This window comes from Zingiber officinale, chromosome 6A (assembly GCF_018446385.1).
Source record: "Zingiber officinale cultivar Zhangliang chromosome 6A, Zo_v1.1, whole genome shotgun sequence".
Taxonomy (NCBI): domain Eukaryota; kingdom Viridiplantae; phylum Streptophyta; class Magnoliopsida; order Zingiberales; family Zingiberaceae; genus Zingiber; species Zingiber officinale.
In genome coordinates this window covers 9,770,603-9,786,134 of record NC_055997.1, presented here as the reverse complement: position 1 = coordinate 9,786,134, position 15,532 = coordinate 9,770,603, and the positions used below count along the sequence as shown (strand labels likewise).

Genomic DNA, 15,532 nt, shown 5'->3' with positions numbered 1-15,532 from the left:
TAAATTCATCTGGGAAGTAATATGAAGCTAAGTGTCTCAGACCCAGTCGGCCTTTTATCTGACCGGGCGTGTAAGTTCCTCAGGCCCAGGTTATGGGGCCACCTAAACCCATCCGATTCTATTATCGAACGAATTCACAAGCATATTGTCATGTGGAAACACATAAGGATGACCAGTAATAGGGTCGACCAGACATGTGTAGAGAGGTTCGTACAAAGTAAGGAGTTTGACTTTTCCTCGACCGGACCTATGGTCGATCGATTGTGAGGTGGATTGAACATCACCTAAACTTGGTCGGTTATTAAATGATCAGGCATGCTATTTTTCCAATTCAAGAGTAAAACATTAAATCCTCTATGTCTAACCTACTTAACGATCGGTCGGTTATATTCTGAGCGACTTATAATTTAGTCATGTTGGCACGATCGGTCGGTTATATTCCGAGTGACATAATTTAGTCATGTTGGCATAGCGAACTTTAATACGGGATAAATAATAAAGTCAATTAGAAAATATTTTGTTTTCTTGATTTTGACCATCAACCCACTTTAACTTTAATCTTACATGAGTTTATCCGTTACATCATGTATCAATGGACATTCTTGAGAAATGACTCTTAGAGCATCCACAGTGGGAGCTCTTTCTGAGCTCCCACTGTGATGTGGACTTGGCGAAAAACCTCCCTCCCATAGTGGAGGGAGGTTTTTTGATTAAAACGAAGAAGCGGCTCCGTCGCTGCGGAGCCGCTTCTTCGTCTTTTCATTTTTTTTATTTTTTTAATAATTAAAAAAAATTCAAAAAGTCCGGTAATTAAAGTCTGCTTCTCATTTCAGTGAGAACAAACGTTGTATGCCATTGAGCAACGACTAATTTTTAGCCATTGTTCAACGGTTATAATTTAATTTTTTAATATATAAAAAATCTATAAATATGAGATCTATTTCATTCATTCCATTGCTATCTTTGCTCTCAACTCAATTCTTCCTTTTATTCCCTATTTGTATTCGAGATGGATGAAAATCTCAATACTTCCTTTACGAATCTTTTGAATTCTTCAAATACGGAAGGAAATACATCTTCTCAAAATACTTGCATTCCTCCAAATATCCAATATCCTCATTTTTTCTCTCAACCACAATATCCTCCAAATTTTTAAAATATTTCATATGTTCCATAATATTCTCCAAATTTTTCAAATTCCCAAAGTTCTCAAAATTTTTTGCAGCCATGGAATCCAAGTAACACCGCCTCAGCTCCATTTGGTATGTATCCATCCCAAGACTGGTCAGCAATGGGTAGCCAACTTGGGATGCCTTATCCTTACGGGGTTTCTCCTAATCAACCACCTGTCATACTTTCGAATGAATCTAGAAGGACGACTATTGATCCATCTATCAGCGACAAAGAATCTCTAACGCTATCTTCTGTTCCAGCAACTCAGGTGCCACCACACTCATCACAAGAAGAGCGTGAAGTTGAGTCGGAGGAAAATGAATCGAAAAGAAGATTTTGGTCTCCCGATGAAGATGTGGTCCTTGCGAAGTCATGGGCAACTATAAGCACTGATGCAATCATTGGTAATGACTAGAAGGATCAAGCTTTTTGAAAACGTATTGCTGATTACTACAACAAACATCGCCCCACTGGATCTATGACGAGAAGTTATCAGCGTCTGAAATCACATTATTACAGGTTTGCACCGATGGTAAATGAATTTTCTGCAACTTATAATAATTTTTATACTCATCGGCAAAGCGGTTGGAGTGACGAGAATGTGTTGGAGAATGCACTGAATATGTGGAAAGCCAACAACAATAACAAGGATTTTAAATATATGCATGTGTGGAGGGTTCTCAAAGACTACGAGAAATATATTCCACAATCAGTTGCTCGTTACTCTAACAAGAAGACAAGGACATCTGAGTCAGGAGGAAACACTTCAACATCAAATCCAGATACAAGTGTTGATTTAGATGACTCTAAAGTCTGCATTCGTCCGATAGGACAAAAGGCAGCGAAGAGGAAGGGCAAATCTAAAGCCAGAGAGGACGATATAATGGAACATAACATCGACAAAGAATGGCAAGATATTAAAGAATATCAAATACAAAAAATGGCTCTGCGAGAAGCCGAGATCTTTCATAAGGATTATGAAATTCTTATGAAGGATATCAATGAGATGACACCAGGACAACTTTATTTACATGAGAAAATGGTGGAAAAAATTAAACAGAGACATGGCCTAGTGTAAATGAGTTTACGTTTATTTTTATATATTAATATAATGTATGTCTTTTCATTTGATGCACTGTAATATTTATGTTTTTTTTTTTAATTATTAATGGTATTTCATGTTAGCAAGTGGTAAATTTAAATTTTATAAAAATTTAATGGTGTATAATATAAAATATGAAGGAGAAATGAGAATTATATATAATGAAAAGTATGGGACCCATGACGAAATTGTTGAAAAGTTTTTTGATAGTGAAAAGAGGTGTGAGATTTTTAATTTTTGATGTGACGTAGATGTGATAACGAAGAAGTTCATAGTGAATTTTAACCACTGTAGATGCTCTTAACTCTCAGTTTTTTCACTGAGTAATCATAGAAACATAAGAATGAAGAATCAGTTTCACTTTTTTAATTTCTCTAAAAGATGGCACTGCAAGTTCCAATCAAGAGCTAGAAAGTAGCAATGGCAACAAGTGAGTCGGAATTCTGTAATTATGGGAGCATTTGCTGCAAAGTAAGCAAAACATCGCCATGCTGCATGCCGATCGTACTGACGTATAGGCACAGCTACAGGGCATGAGATGAGGAAACAGGGACTGTGACAGACGTGGAAATGAGCCAGAGATAGATAGCACGTAGCCCTCAATCAGTTCTTGTCCCTCTGGATATTCATTATGTTGAATGCCTGTCAACTCACCACCATCCCTATTCCCTTTCCCTGCTCATGGTCTCGAAAGATTCATCCAAGTTTGCACCCTATGCCACCAATGAGCTCGATCGGCTGTCTAGCTAGATTCCCGTATCTTAGTATAGATACTTACCAAGATACGGTCCTCTCGCAATACATCTCATCATACAATAGTTCGAAATGGTTTAGTTGAATCACTGAAACCACTCGACAAATTTCAGCTCGGTGGTTAATCTGCTCCACGCTCTCCGCGGTATAAATAAAGATCAGTTCGAGTCTCACCGATCCATCAACGTCTTGCCGGCCGGTGAACTCCCAACCCAAAATGCCGCGCCACCACGTCCACCCTCTCCATCGCCTCCCCGCCGCAGCAGGCACGGCCAGTTTGGGCGCGGCGGCGGTTGCCTTCTTGCTGCTGTGCGTGTTCGCGCTTGCAGCCTGCGCGAGCCACAGCAGCCGGTGGTTCTTCCGGCGCCGGCGGCACTCTGAGCCGGTGATTAGCAACCACCAAGTTCAGCCAGGGGCGGCGGAGTGTGTCTGGCAAAAGAGCATACTGATGGGAGGCAAGTGCGAGCTCCCCGACTTCTCCGGAGTCGTCTCGTATGATTCCGCCGGAAATCTCGTCGTCGCCGGCCGTACCCAGCCCACAATGTCCTTAAAATGAAGCAACTTTGAGCTACTACTGTTCTATTTGTCATTTATCTATCATCTATGACATACTCATAAACTTGCTGCTACATCTATTTGCAACCACGAATTCAATTGAATCAACACAAGTACTCAATCTTACACTCAAAAAACAAAGATTTACTTCATGGATGGTTCAATTCACAGTACGAGCTAGAACTAGACTTGATTGCTCGAATTTTCTGCCATAGCCCAGCCGTCCTGGATTTGACCTGAATACTGAAGATTCCAGAGAACATCGTCGATCGAAGGACGCTGGCTCGGATCCACCGATAGACATTTGAGTGCTATTTCGGCGGCTGTTCGTAAGGAGTCAGCCGCGAAAGTGCCTCGAATAGTAGGGTCAGCAAGCCCTTTGAGATCCGCCGGGCTATCTAGTAAGCTCCCATGGAGCTGCAGAGAATGACAACGAATGGATCATCAGGCATGAATATCAACTACCATTAACATTCATGAATCAGAAAAAAGCATCTACCTGAGATCTAAGAGAATCGGCATCCCTATCGGATCCAGAATGTTTCCCGGTGATAACTTCCAAAAGAACGAGGCCAAGCCGATAAATGTCTTCTTCTTCACCATGATCCAAAATGTCAACGCTACAAGCATAACAAAAAGATGTATCAGTGTGTTCTAGCTTGGAAAGTATTCAACAGTAAAGGATGATCTTGCCTGCCATCATCTCTACCATCCAGAGGAACAAAAGGCCTTTCATAACCAGCCTAACATATATCCATAGTAGAAACTTGGTTAAAATTTTAAAGATTGGAAATGCTGAAGCCCTGTGATCTTAGGAGTACCTTGTTCTTACTCTTTGGCAGAACGGGAAGATCATACCGACTTATTTTTGCAGTGAGAGTTTTATCCAACTTTATGCTATCAGTATCCAGATGATTGCCAATGATCCCAGGGACTGTTACAGTATGTAGAAATTGGATTCCTCTAGCAACCCCAGTTACAGCTGCTAACCGCTGCGGCCACTTCAGCAGCTCGCGTTTTCGCCACTCTGCCGATCACGATAAGCATCAGATATAGGAATGTATTCAGTAGGAAAACAAGCAAAATGCTTGACATTGTCATTACCAGTAAGATGACTCCTAAGAGTTCCATTAGTAACATGTTCAGAAACAATATGAACTATAGTCGTAGTGTTAACCGAGTCCTGGCTACTGGTAATGCAGTGGCCAAGAATGCTAGCAAGATGATGGTGCCTGAGCTTGGCGATGAGTTCCAGATACTGATGTAGGTTCTGATATAGCAACTTTGGATTCAATTTCAGAAGTCTGACTACTATCAGGGATCCCTCTTGGAACTGACCTTTATAGAACTGATCAATTATCATACAACCACAAGCTAGTGAGTCACAAGTTCTTCAGCATAAAGAAGATGCTTTAGCATAAAGAACTAGCAATTGTATAGGACTATTATACCTGTCCTCGTGCACTATCCTCAAACAAGTTCGAGGGGTCAAAATTATTAGTTGCCTGCTTAAGCTCCTCAATACTGAAAACTCTGTACGGTGTTAGCCCAATACTTTCCATTCTGGCAGATTGAAACTTGAACCCTTCATCAAAAAGGATGATCTCTAAGTATAAGATTGAATCAAGCAACAATCATTCAAACTTGAATATCACTTACTCTAAAAGTAAATCTCGTGAAAGGAGCCTGATTTATGTATTATGGTGTAACAAAGGATTAGCTTGCTTACCAGCATCGATAGGACTTCTTGGGGTGTCTTGTGCTAAGGATTTTGCTGCAATTGGTTTGTGCAAGACAATGGCGTTGGATTCATTGGTTCTTGTTCTCCTGAAGACCAGGAAGATCAGCAAACCTAACAGTGCAGCGCCTCCGATGACGCCGCCAACAATGCCCAAGATAACGCCTACTTTGCTTTTGGATCCACTGATCTTGTTTGCGGGAGGCAAAACTGCAGCCAATGCAGCACCATCACAGTAAACATTAGGATGCTGGTTCCTTAGATCCCCTGCATTTAGACAGTTCCCTGAAGTCAGCACCACTCTGCTTGAAGGATTGGAGCGCAAGCATGAAGGAAGCCCGCCGACCAAGTGATTGTTTGAGAGATCGACGAATTCAAGCACATTGCTACAGGGAACATTGCCGGCAATTTGTCCGGTGATCTTGTTGTCGGATAAGTCCAAGTGCTGCATCGATCTTAGAGAAAACAGAAATGGAGGAATCCTACCAGAAAGATGATTGGAAGATAAATCAAGCATAGCGAGCTGATGAAAGGCTCCGAGATTGGCTGGGATCTTTCCCACTAAGCTGTTGTTCTTGAGAACTAGGATAACGAGGCTGTTGCTCAGGGAAGGGAACTCGGGACCGAGGCGATTTTCACCGATGTTTAATTCGAGGAGAGAAGAAAGGGGTTTCAGGTCGGGGACGGAACCGCTCAAGTAATTTCCACTCAAGACGAGATTTTGGAGGCTCGTCATCGTCGAGATCTCCAGCGGAATCGACCCGGAGAAGTAGTTCGAGCTCAGATTGAGAACTTTGAGCGAGGGGAAGCGGTCCACCTTCCCAGGGAGCGGTCCCCAGAGGCCGAGGGCGACGAGAGAGAGCCTGGTCAGGCTGGGGAGCCGCGACAGGGTGGTGAAGAGTGAGTCGGAGGAGAACGCCGGCGAGAGAGCGTTGCGGGCGCCAGGCGACGCGAGGCGATCGCCGACGATGACAAGCTCCACGATGCGGTTGCCGGAGCAGGCGACAGCGAGGGAGGCGGAGGGGGGCAGGTAGCAGAAGGGAGTGCTCCTGGACCAGCCAGCGAGAGCAGGCGGGTACTCGAGGAGGCCCTGGAGGCGGAGCAGCGTCTTGGACTGCGAAGGGGACAGCTGCTGGGCATCAGAGACGACGAAGAGCAGCAGCAGCAGCAGCAGGCTGGCGCCCATTGGCGGCGATAAAAATCGCATTTTTAATAGGATTTGTGGAACAAAGACTCGACTTTTCGGAGTTAAACTTCAAGAAACTCTCTGTTCAATGGTCCTCACGCATTCCGCTATGATCTGCCTGCATCCATGGCCATGAGCTCTGCAAACACAAACAGTAGCAGAGGAGAATCACGGCGAGAAGAGAAGGGAGGAATGATGAGAGTTTGATTTGTCGATGCGATAATATGTGAATTAATTATTGCCAAGTTTGAATTCGGTAACATGAAAAGGAGAGCAACCGGCAGTGGAAGAAGGTGATGCTTGTCGGCAGATAGTAGCAGGAGGAGAAGACAGAGAAAATCTTTAGCCGATTATCAAAATAGCACACCAGGTTTGATAACTTTTCATACGCCCCTTAAACCTTTACTAATATCAAAGGTTCCCTTTTACGTTTTTTTTTTGTTGAGACAAAAATCAACACCCAGCTCAGTTACTTATTTATAAAAAATAGCCATTTCTGATAAAAATATTAAACTGTATTTTAATATTAATGACAATTTTGTTCTTATTTTACACTTGTAATCATTATCCAAATTATAGGGAAAAAACTAAGGTAAATACACTTTCAGGTAAAATGAAAACATATGAAAGTCTACGGGCTGAAATGGAATTTGTGAAGAATTAAATGGAGACGAAGAATCTGGCTTGGTGACCTGTTAGTTATTGCTAGTAATTGGTGTACAGCCTGTGAATATATGGAGTGACAAAATAAATTATTATTATTATTATTACTATTTAAAAATAAATTTCAATCAAATATTATTACGAAGGAGAAAATAATTAGGTGTGGCGTCATTGTTGACGTGTGAGTCATCTTGAAACGGACGTCCACGAAATCATATCATCAACGCGTTGACGTGAACAATTCGCGTATGCTCTTTTAAATAAAAATCCAGATAACTCTCAGACGCCCGATTCATATCAGTCGTGAAAATAAGATGTCAACACACCAAGGTATCAAAGTTGGTTATTCTTGGTCTCCTTTTTATCATCTCGTAAGTACTCTTGATCTGCTGTGGGTTATTCTTATATCCGTATTTGATCCTTCTTAATTACTCAGAACCTCTCAATAAATATCTAATCATTCTTGATTTACTTTGAAGTTTCTTTCAACTTTGCTCAAGATCATCCCACGTGACATCTGATTTGAATCATGATTTTACTATCATTTGTTAGGATCAAAAAAATTCATATAGTATGATATAATCCACTTTAAGTCTAAACTCTAATGATTATATTTTTGAACTTTACTCGTATTTGATCATTCTTGATCTACTCTGAGTCTCTCCGTAAATATTCGATCACTCTTAGTCTACTTCATGTCTTCTCTCAACTTTGTTCAAAATAATCTCATATGACATCCAGTCCAAACCATAGTTATGAAACCATTTGTTAGAACTAAAAAAATTCATAAATCTTCATAATCATATAATATTATTCATTTTGAATCTAATTTCTCATAATTTTATTTGTAAATTCTATCCGAATAGTTTCATATCAATAGAAATATGTTTGTCCTTTAAAATTCAAGATCTTTTTTTTTTTTTGTATTTTTTTTAATATGAGATTCCCAACCTAGTTATCACCAATACTATGATCCATCTCATATTTTTGTATCTTTTAAATTTGTTAAAGCTTAACATGCTGAGCATCTCGATATTGCATGTGTTTTCTTAAGTAGTCCTCTCTTATTGCATGTGTAATCAGCTTCTGATCTTCCTCTAAGATCAAAATTGCATAACAATTATTAAAAATTTAAAAAGATAGTCACTAAGTAACATTCAGAATAATAAAAGGTTTCAAAATTGATCAAAACTGCTAAATTTCGATATTTTGATTTGATTTGCTACATTTATGTAAGATTAAAAATTATTGATCTAGTAATTTTAATCAATATATAAATATAATATTTTAATTTATTTTTTTTTTAATTTTCACTATATATATATATATATATATATAAGGCATAGGCCATTAAGGTCTATGCCTAGGGCCCTATTATATTGAGGTCCACCAAATTATATATATATATATATGAGAGAGTTTGAATATTAAATATTTAAAATTATGGTTAAAATAAATTTTAAATAAAATTTATTTTCAATAATTTTAATTTTTTACTAGTCAAATTATATTTGATCAATAATTTTTATTTTTTTAGATTTAACCAATAATTTTAATTTCTTATAAATTAAAGTTAAATTTGATCGAATTTATTTTTTTTTACATGTGTTAGATTTGATTGATAATTTTAATTTTTTAATCTTAAAGTTAGATTTGGTTGGTAATTTTTTTTATTAAAATTTGATTTATAATTTATAATTTTAAATTTTAAATTTTTTATTTTTAATTTTTTGTTGATAAAAAATTAATTTAATAATCAAAATTAAGTTTAGTTAATAAATTAAAAATATTTATTAGTTATACTTAATTGATAGTTTTTTATAAAAATATTTTAGAAAGTTAAAAGTATATTTCTCATTTATTATCATTTTTATACCATTATTATTGTGTCTATATTCTTTAACAAGTTATTATACACCTTTTTTTAGTAATTTATTGTCGATGTTTACTAACTAAATATTTTTGATTAAATAAATTTAATTTATAATTTATCAAAGTTAAAATTTATAAAAATACAGTTTGATTCATGAAGGTCCTACTAATATGCAATCCTAGGGAAGAATTTATTATATGCAGTGTCTATATCTACTACTTAAATCTATTACATATAGGTCATACAATAATACATCAAGGCTTTCCTTCATTAAAATTAAAATTGATTGATAATTTTTAAAAAAATAATAATTAAAATGTATATTAATAATATTGTAATAATTTATTACTCATTGTCAAATTAGTTAAAATAAAATATTTTTATTTTTAAAATTTTATTAATAAAGAAGTAAGATTTGACATAAAATAAAGTTACCATATATATATATCATTGAAAAATAATATAAAATCAGTACAATCAACTCTTAATATAAAATCAGTACAATAAACCCTAATAATAAAATCACTCTTAATACTCACAGGGCTCACGTTACGACATATCAACTAATACAAACAAATCAGTACAATTAAATCATTGAAAAATAAAAGACCATGAAATAAAATATGATTGGGCCCATCATTTCTCAAACTAATCAGGTCAGTTTGTCCTTGTGTTTTCTATCAAATAGGAATTTATCTCTCTGTATTTAAAAAATAATATTTAACCATTTTTTATCTTAAGTGAAAAAGAAAAAAATAATAAAGGACTAAAATAACGGTGAATTAGAGAAAAACTCTAAATGTAACTTCAACTTTACATATAGTACTCATCTTTAAAAAATTTTATTTTCACTCCCCACATGTAAAATTTTATTTGTTTCAACTCTCTGATGCAAATATTGCTATCTAATTGCTCCTCATATTTTTTTAGTATAAAAAAAATCTAAAAATTAGTATAATTCCTCTTAAATTCAACACTTTAAATTAGAATCGTGTATATTTTCTATCTAATTAAGCACGTTTTTTTCCCCACTTAATATAATTCTTCCTAAATTCAACATTATTTAAAGAGATCTATTATATTTTTCATTCAATTGAACACTATTTAAAAAGAATCTAATATGTTTTTCATCCAATTGAGATGGAAAAGAGTCGTACTCAATTTGATAGAAAATATACTAGATTCTAGTTTAATGTGCAAAATTTAAGAAAAATTGTACTCATTTTTAAACTTTTTATACTTAAAAAAATATGAGAGACAATTAGATAAATTGGTATCCATTATGCTTGGTTAGAGATTGAAAAATTAAGCATAGTTTTTTGCTCGTTTAATATAATCCCTCCTAAATTCAGCATCATTTAACGAGAATCTAGTATATTTTTTTTCTCCAATTGAGCACTATTTAAAGAGAATCTAGTATATTTTTTTATCCAATTGAGGTAGAAAAAGAGTAATGCTCAATTTGATAGAAAATATAGTATATTCTAACTTAATGTGCAAAATTTAAGAGGAGTTATACTCATTTTTGAGTTTTTTATATCTAAAAAATATAAAAGATAATTAGGTAAATTGGTATTCATTATGTTTGGTTAGAGAGTGGAAACAAAGATTTTTGGCAATGGGAACTGTATGCAAATTAAGTTTTGTTTGTAATTGGGGACTGCATGCAAATTTTCTCCTAAAATAACTTATTACTTTAGTAACTTAAATCTTAATTCTAAACATTAAAATTATTCTAATTGAAACACCCCTATTAAAAAGTAACCTCAAACTTATAGACAAAAAATGAATAGTAAAAAAAAAAAACTCACATGATCGGTAAAAGCGTAACTTTAACTTGAACTTTTTGGAATGTGTTGAAGTATTATGCTTCTTTTTCTATTTTATCTATCTATCAAAAGTACTCACATCAACTAGTTTTCTGTATACAAATAGTAGTTAGCACCTATTAAATGTTAGTGGTTTTGGGTTTATATGATATATTAAGATATCTTATCACTAACTTTGTAGTTACAATAGTCTATAAATTTCTTTTTTGAATTTTGTAATGTCTTTGATGTACATATTAGTATAATTTTATCACATCAACACTTCACTTTTATTTCGTTGTATGCCACATTTGATAATGCGGAGATTTTTAATGATGGATTTTTTTCATCTTTATTTGATTTTGATTTATTAATTTACAATTCTGATTTTTTTTTTGTTTGGTAAGAAAGGTGTAATGAGTGTTTGGATGATTACCCTTTTCAGAGTTATTGTTTTTCTGTTGTTTATGCTGGTGTGTATATAAATTTTATAAGGGTTTTTCTTTAAAGAACTAGTGAGATTTTTGACACACACACACACACACACACACATATATATATATATATATATATATATATATATATATATAAAAGATTTGATTAACATTAAGCTTTCAATGATCATGTGAGATTTTTTATTTTTTAATTTTTGTTAGAAGTATGAGTTACTTTTTCAGTAAGGATATTTCAGTCAAAATAATTTTAACATTCAAAATTAAAATTTAGATAAACAAATTAATGAGTTATTTTGAATATTTATTATTATTTTTTATTTCAATTAAAGAAAGTTAAATATTATTTTTTAAATATAGGGATAAATTACTACGGGATATAAAATAAATAGGACTTAAAGTTATTAGTCTAAAAATTAAATACCTAAATTATAAAAAAAAAAATTAAAATATGCAGATGCAATATTAAGGAGATCATGTAAAATAATGAGTAGTTGCCTTGAAATAATAGATCATTTTATATATATATATATATATAAAATGATGCATTATTTCAAGGCAACTACTCATTATTTTACATGATCTCCCAAATATTATATCTGCATATTTTATTTTTTTTTAAATTTGTTTTTTTAAAATTTTTATATTTGGTGAAGTTAATTGGCATCTTCCTGCTGCTGCCCAACACTCTGCTTCGGTGGCTGTCAGAAGTGAACTGGCGTGGGGCATTTCTGAGATATATGAATCTTGACCAATGACTGTTACACTTGATTTGGTCAGGTACTATCTGATCCTTGCTCTTTTTAATTTTCGATAAATTTGTATTTAAAAATGTCCTTTTTATTAAAATAATCTAAAAGATATTATTTTATCGATAAATTATTTTAAAATCTCTCATCGTACCTTTAACTTTAAGTGCAGTCTTCATATTAAAAAAAAAAATTTATTACAATTATCTATATGTAAAATTTTACTTACTTAAACTTCCTTATATAAATACCCTTATCTATTATCTTTTATATTTTTTTAATTAAAAATTTAAAAAATAAATATAATTTTTCTTAAATTTAGCATTTTAAATTAAAATCAAATATATTTTCTATCAAATTGAGCATAATTTTTTTACTGCTTAATATAATTTCTCATTAATTCAGCACAATTTAAAAAAAAAATATAGTATATTTTGTTGGATCGAGACGTACGTGAAAGGGGTGAATCATGTGGTTTTCAAAAACTCGTCTTTTAGATTTTGAAATCAAAGTATAAGCAACGGAAAAAGAAAATAAAAATAAAAAATGCAAGAAAAACACGGACGATTTTACTTAGTTCGGAGCCTTCGGCGACTCCTACTTCAAGACCCAAGTCCCGTAGATCTATCGATGAGTAAATCACTATAAACCTCTTCCAGTACCTCCGGAAGAGAGAATCGAGCACAGAAAAAGAAGGAACAAGTGCAACACTCTGCACTCGTCATATTGCAAATAATTAAAACTTAATTACAGCTCGTTACCCAACACCTTCGAAGATTGTTAGCTTTGGCTTGGTGTCGGTTGGTTTCTCAACAATAGTCGAGTGCAATAGCATCGTAGCAGGGCCACAGCAATAGGCTGGAGCAGTTAGAACCTCAATCGGACACGTAAAAGCTTATATATCAATTGTTGAAGAAGCTTTGGACGAGCAACCTTAAATAGAGCATGGAAGGCATCTTTCATAGGTGTTGAAGGTGCCTCCAATGGAATAAATTTTATCCCACAAATTCTGTGCATTATCTGCTCCGAATGCCAAACTTCATCCCTTGGAAGGCACCTTCCATAGCCATTGAAGACACCTTCCATGAGCAGTACGACGGCGCCTTCACTGCTTGAAGGAGCTTTCAGACACTATTCATCTGAAGGCTTTTGTTCCTTTTTACCCTGTAAAATGTGTTAGTCTAATAACTAAAACATCTACCCTACAAAATAAATTTAGCACAATAATAAGTGGTAGTAATTAGTTTTTGTCCTCCCAGGACCAAAAACTAGTCAAGGTCTCAGATTAGGGATCTGAAATGGACCTAACTTGGACCGACGCCTACTGTCCCCTCGACTGGGGCGCGCCCTCACGTAGTCACTCTCCTTTAGTGACTTACCTTTTACCATTTTGCCAGTTGTCCGGTTCGCAGACCCAACTGGACTTCCTTGTTAGAGTGTATACTAAAAGCCTAGCTTTTTGTAAACATTTATTTTTGAAATAAAGAATCACATTGGTCAAATGTCTACATTTATATGATAAGTGTAGTTGTTCAAATAATTTATATTGTAGATAACATAGTGTGTGGTGTCACACACAGAAGATCATGTTATCAATTCCTTATAAATTATAAACAGTAGCTCACGACTAAGATAGAAAGGAATAAACCATTGGAATAGTCGTAGTGTAATTTGGTATTAGTTTATCTTAACTATAAAATTACACTAGTACACTCAGAGTGTATTGAGCTGGACCATTTAAGGTAAGTTCTTTTTATACTGACTGAATAAAAGAACAAGACCTTTGTTATTATGGAAGTGTGTGCTCTTAATCCTGATATAATAACAAACACATATATCTAGTATTTATTTCTTTGACTTATCAATGGGTGAGATTTAGTTCGATAAGTCAAGAGGTCCGATAAATTGGGAAATGATATTATTTATAGTGTGTTGTTGATTATAGAAAGAAACTGTGTCCTAGTAATCTAGATTGATAATGTCCCCAAGAAGAGCTCATAAGGATGGTCATATAAATCCTGCAGGTGGACTTAGTCCAACATGACAATAAGGTTGAGTGGTACTACTCTTGGAGCTAGATATTAATTAAGTTGTCAGTAACTCATTTAATTAGTGGACATTCTATATCTTAAACACAGGGAGACTAACACACTCATGATAAGAAAGAGCTCATATAGTAATATGGGATTGGTGCAGTAATTCAATAATAGTTCTTTAGTGGTATGAGTTATAATTGATGAACTTGAGTTGTGTGTTCAAGGCGAACACGGGAAGCTCAAGTTCATCGGGAGACCAAAACCAATTCCTCCTCTCAGTCCCTGTCGTAGCCTCTTATTTATAAAGTATTATACCCACTCATACCCACCTTCTTACCCACCTTAAGGTGGCCGGCCAAGCCTAGCTTGGAGCCCAAGCTAGGGTTGGCCAAACCAAGGTGAATTGGTTCCATTGGGTGGTCGGCCCTAGCTTGAACCTAAGCTTAGGTGGCCGGCCAAGATAAAATAAAAGGAATTTTATTTTTAAAATTTTTCTTATGTGGAAGCCATGGGTTTAAAAGAGAGTTTAAAATTTAAATCTTTCCTTTTATAGCTTCCTACAAAAGATTAAGAGAAATGTTTGATATCTTTCCTTATTTGTAGTTAAAAGGAAGATTTTAATTTTTGATAAAACTTTCCTTTTTGTAACCATCTTCATGATTTAAAAGAGAGTTTTAAAATTAAATCTTTCCTATTATAGTTTCTACAAAAGATTAAGAAAAGATTTGATATCTTTCCTTATTTGTAGATTAAGAGGAAGATTATAATTTTAGAGAAAACTTTCCTTTTTGGAAATCATCCACATGTTTTAATAGAGAGATTTTAATTTATAAAAGTTTCCTTTTATGACCAACCATGAAGGAAATTTTCAAAAGAGAATTTTTTATTTCCGAAAACAAATTAGGAAATTTTAATTTTGTGTTTAAAACTTTCCTTGTTTGAAAGGATTAAGGTGGCCGACCATTAGAGGTTTAATAAGGAGATTTTAATTAAATTTTCCTTCTTAAACAATGGCAAGGAATATAAGGAAGTTTTTATTTATAAAACTTTCCTTATTTACCAAGACCAAGGAATGTAAAAGATAGGGTAGAGGTGTCTCGCCTTACAACATATCATCTATTATTCCTCTCTCTTTTCTTCCTTGGTGTGGCCGGCCCTATTCCTCTTCTGCTTTCTTCTTCTTGTGGCCGAACCACATCATCTCTTGGAGCTCTTGTGGTGGTCGGATTTTTCTTGGAGAAGGAGAGAAAGGAGGTTTTGTTTCTAGCATCCCTTGGAGCTTGGTGGTGGTGGCCGAACCTCATCCTTTCTTGGAGTTATTGAGGTGGTCGAATCTTGCTTGGAGAGGAAGGTAGCTTGGGTGGATTCTCATCTTGGTAGATCGTCGCCCACACGACGTCCGAGATAAGAAGAGGAATACGACAGAAGATCGTGAGGTCTATAA

The 15,532-nt window shown here is 34.8% G+C and overlaps 3 protein-coding genes across 3 annotated transcripts; 2 read left to right on the top strand and 1 right to left on the bottom strand.

Annotated features, from left to right (window-relative positions):
* The first annotated feature begins 1,702 nt into the window (after positions 1 to 1,702).
* LOC121994599 lies at positions 1,703 to 2,251 on the top strand. Its single transcript, XM_042548581.1, has one exon. The coding sequence runs from the start codon at positions 1,703 to 1,705 to the stop codon at positions 2,249 to 2,251; it is 549 nt and encodes a 182-aa protein (XP_042404515.1).
* A 673-nt stretch (positions 2,252 to 2,924) lies between these two features.
* LOC121995759 lies at positions 2,925 to 3,724 on the top strand. The gene has a single exon (XM_042549523.1). It carries the CDS (start codon positions 3,246 to 3,248, stop codon positions 3,582 to 3,584), a length of 339 nt encoding a protein of 112 aa, XP_042405457.1. The 5' UTR covers positions 2,925 to 3,245; the 3' UTR covers positions 3,585 to 3,724.
* LOC121995758 (probable LRR receptor-like serine/threonine-protein kinase At1g14390) lies at positions 3,662 to 6,797 on the bottom strand. Its single transcript, XM_042549522.1, has 7 exons — positions 5,313 to 6,797; positions 5,035 to 5,168; positions 4,688 to 4,931; positions 4,405 to 4,610; positions 4,277 to 4,326; positions 4,083 to 4,203; positions 3,662 to 4,000 (listed from the first exon to the last, which is right to left on the bottom strand). Exons 1-7 carry the CDS (start codon positions 6,526 to 6,528, stop codon positions 3,767 to 3,769), a joined length of 2,205 nt encoding a protein of 734 aa, XP_042405456.1. The 5' UTR covers positions 6,529 to 6,797; the 3' UTR covers positions 3,662 to 3,766.
* Positions 6,798 to 15,532: the final 8,735 nt, after the last annotated feature.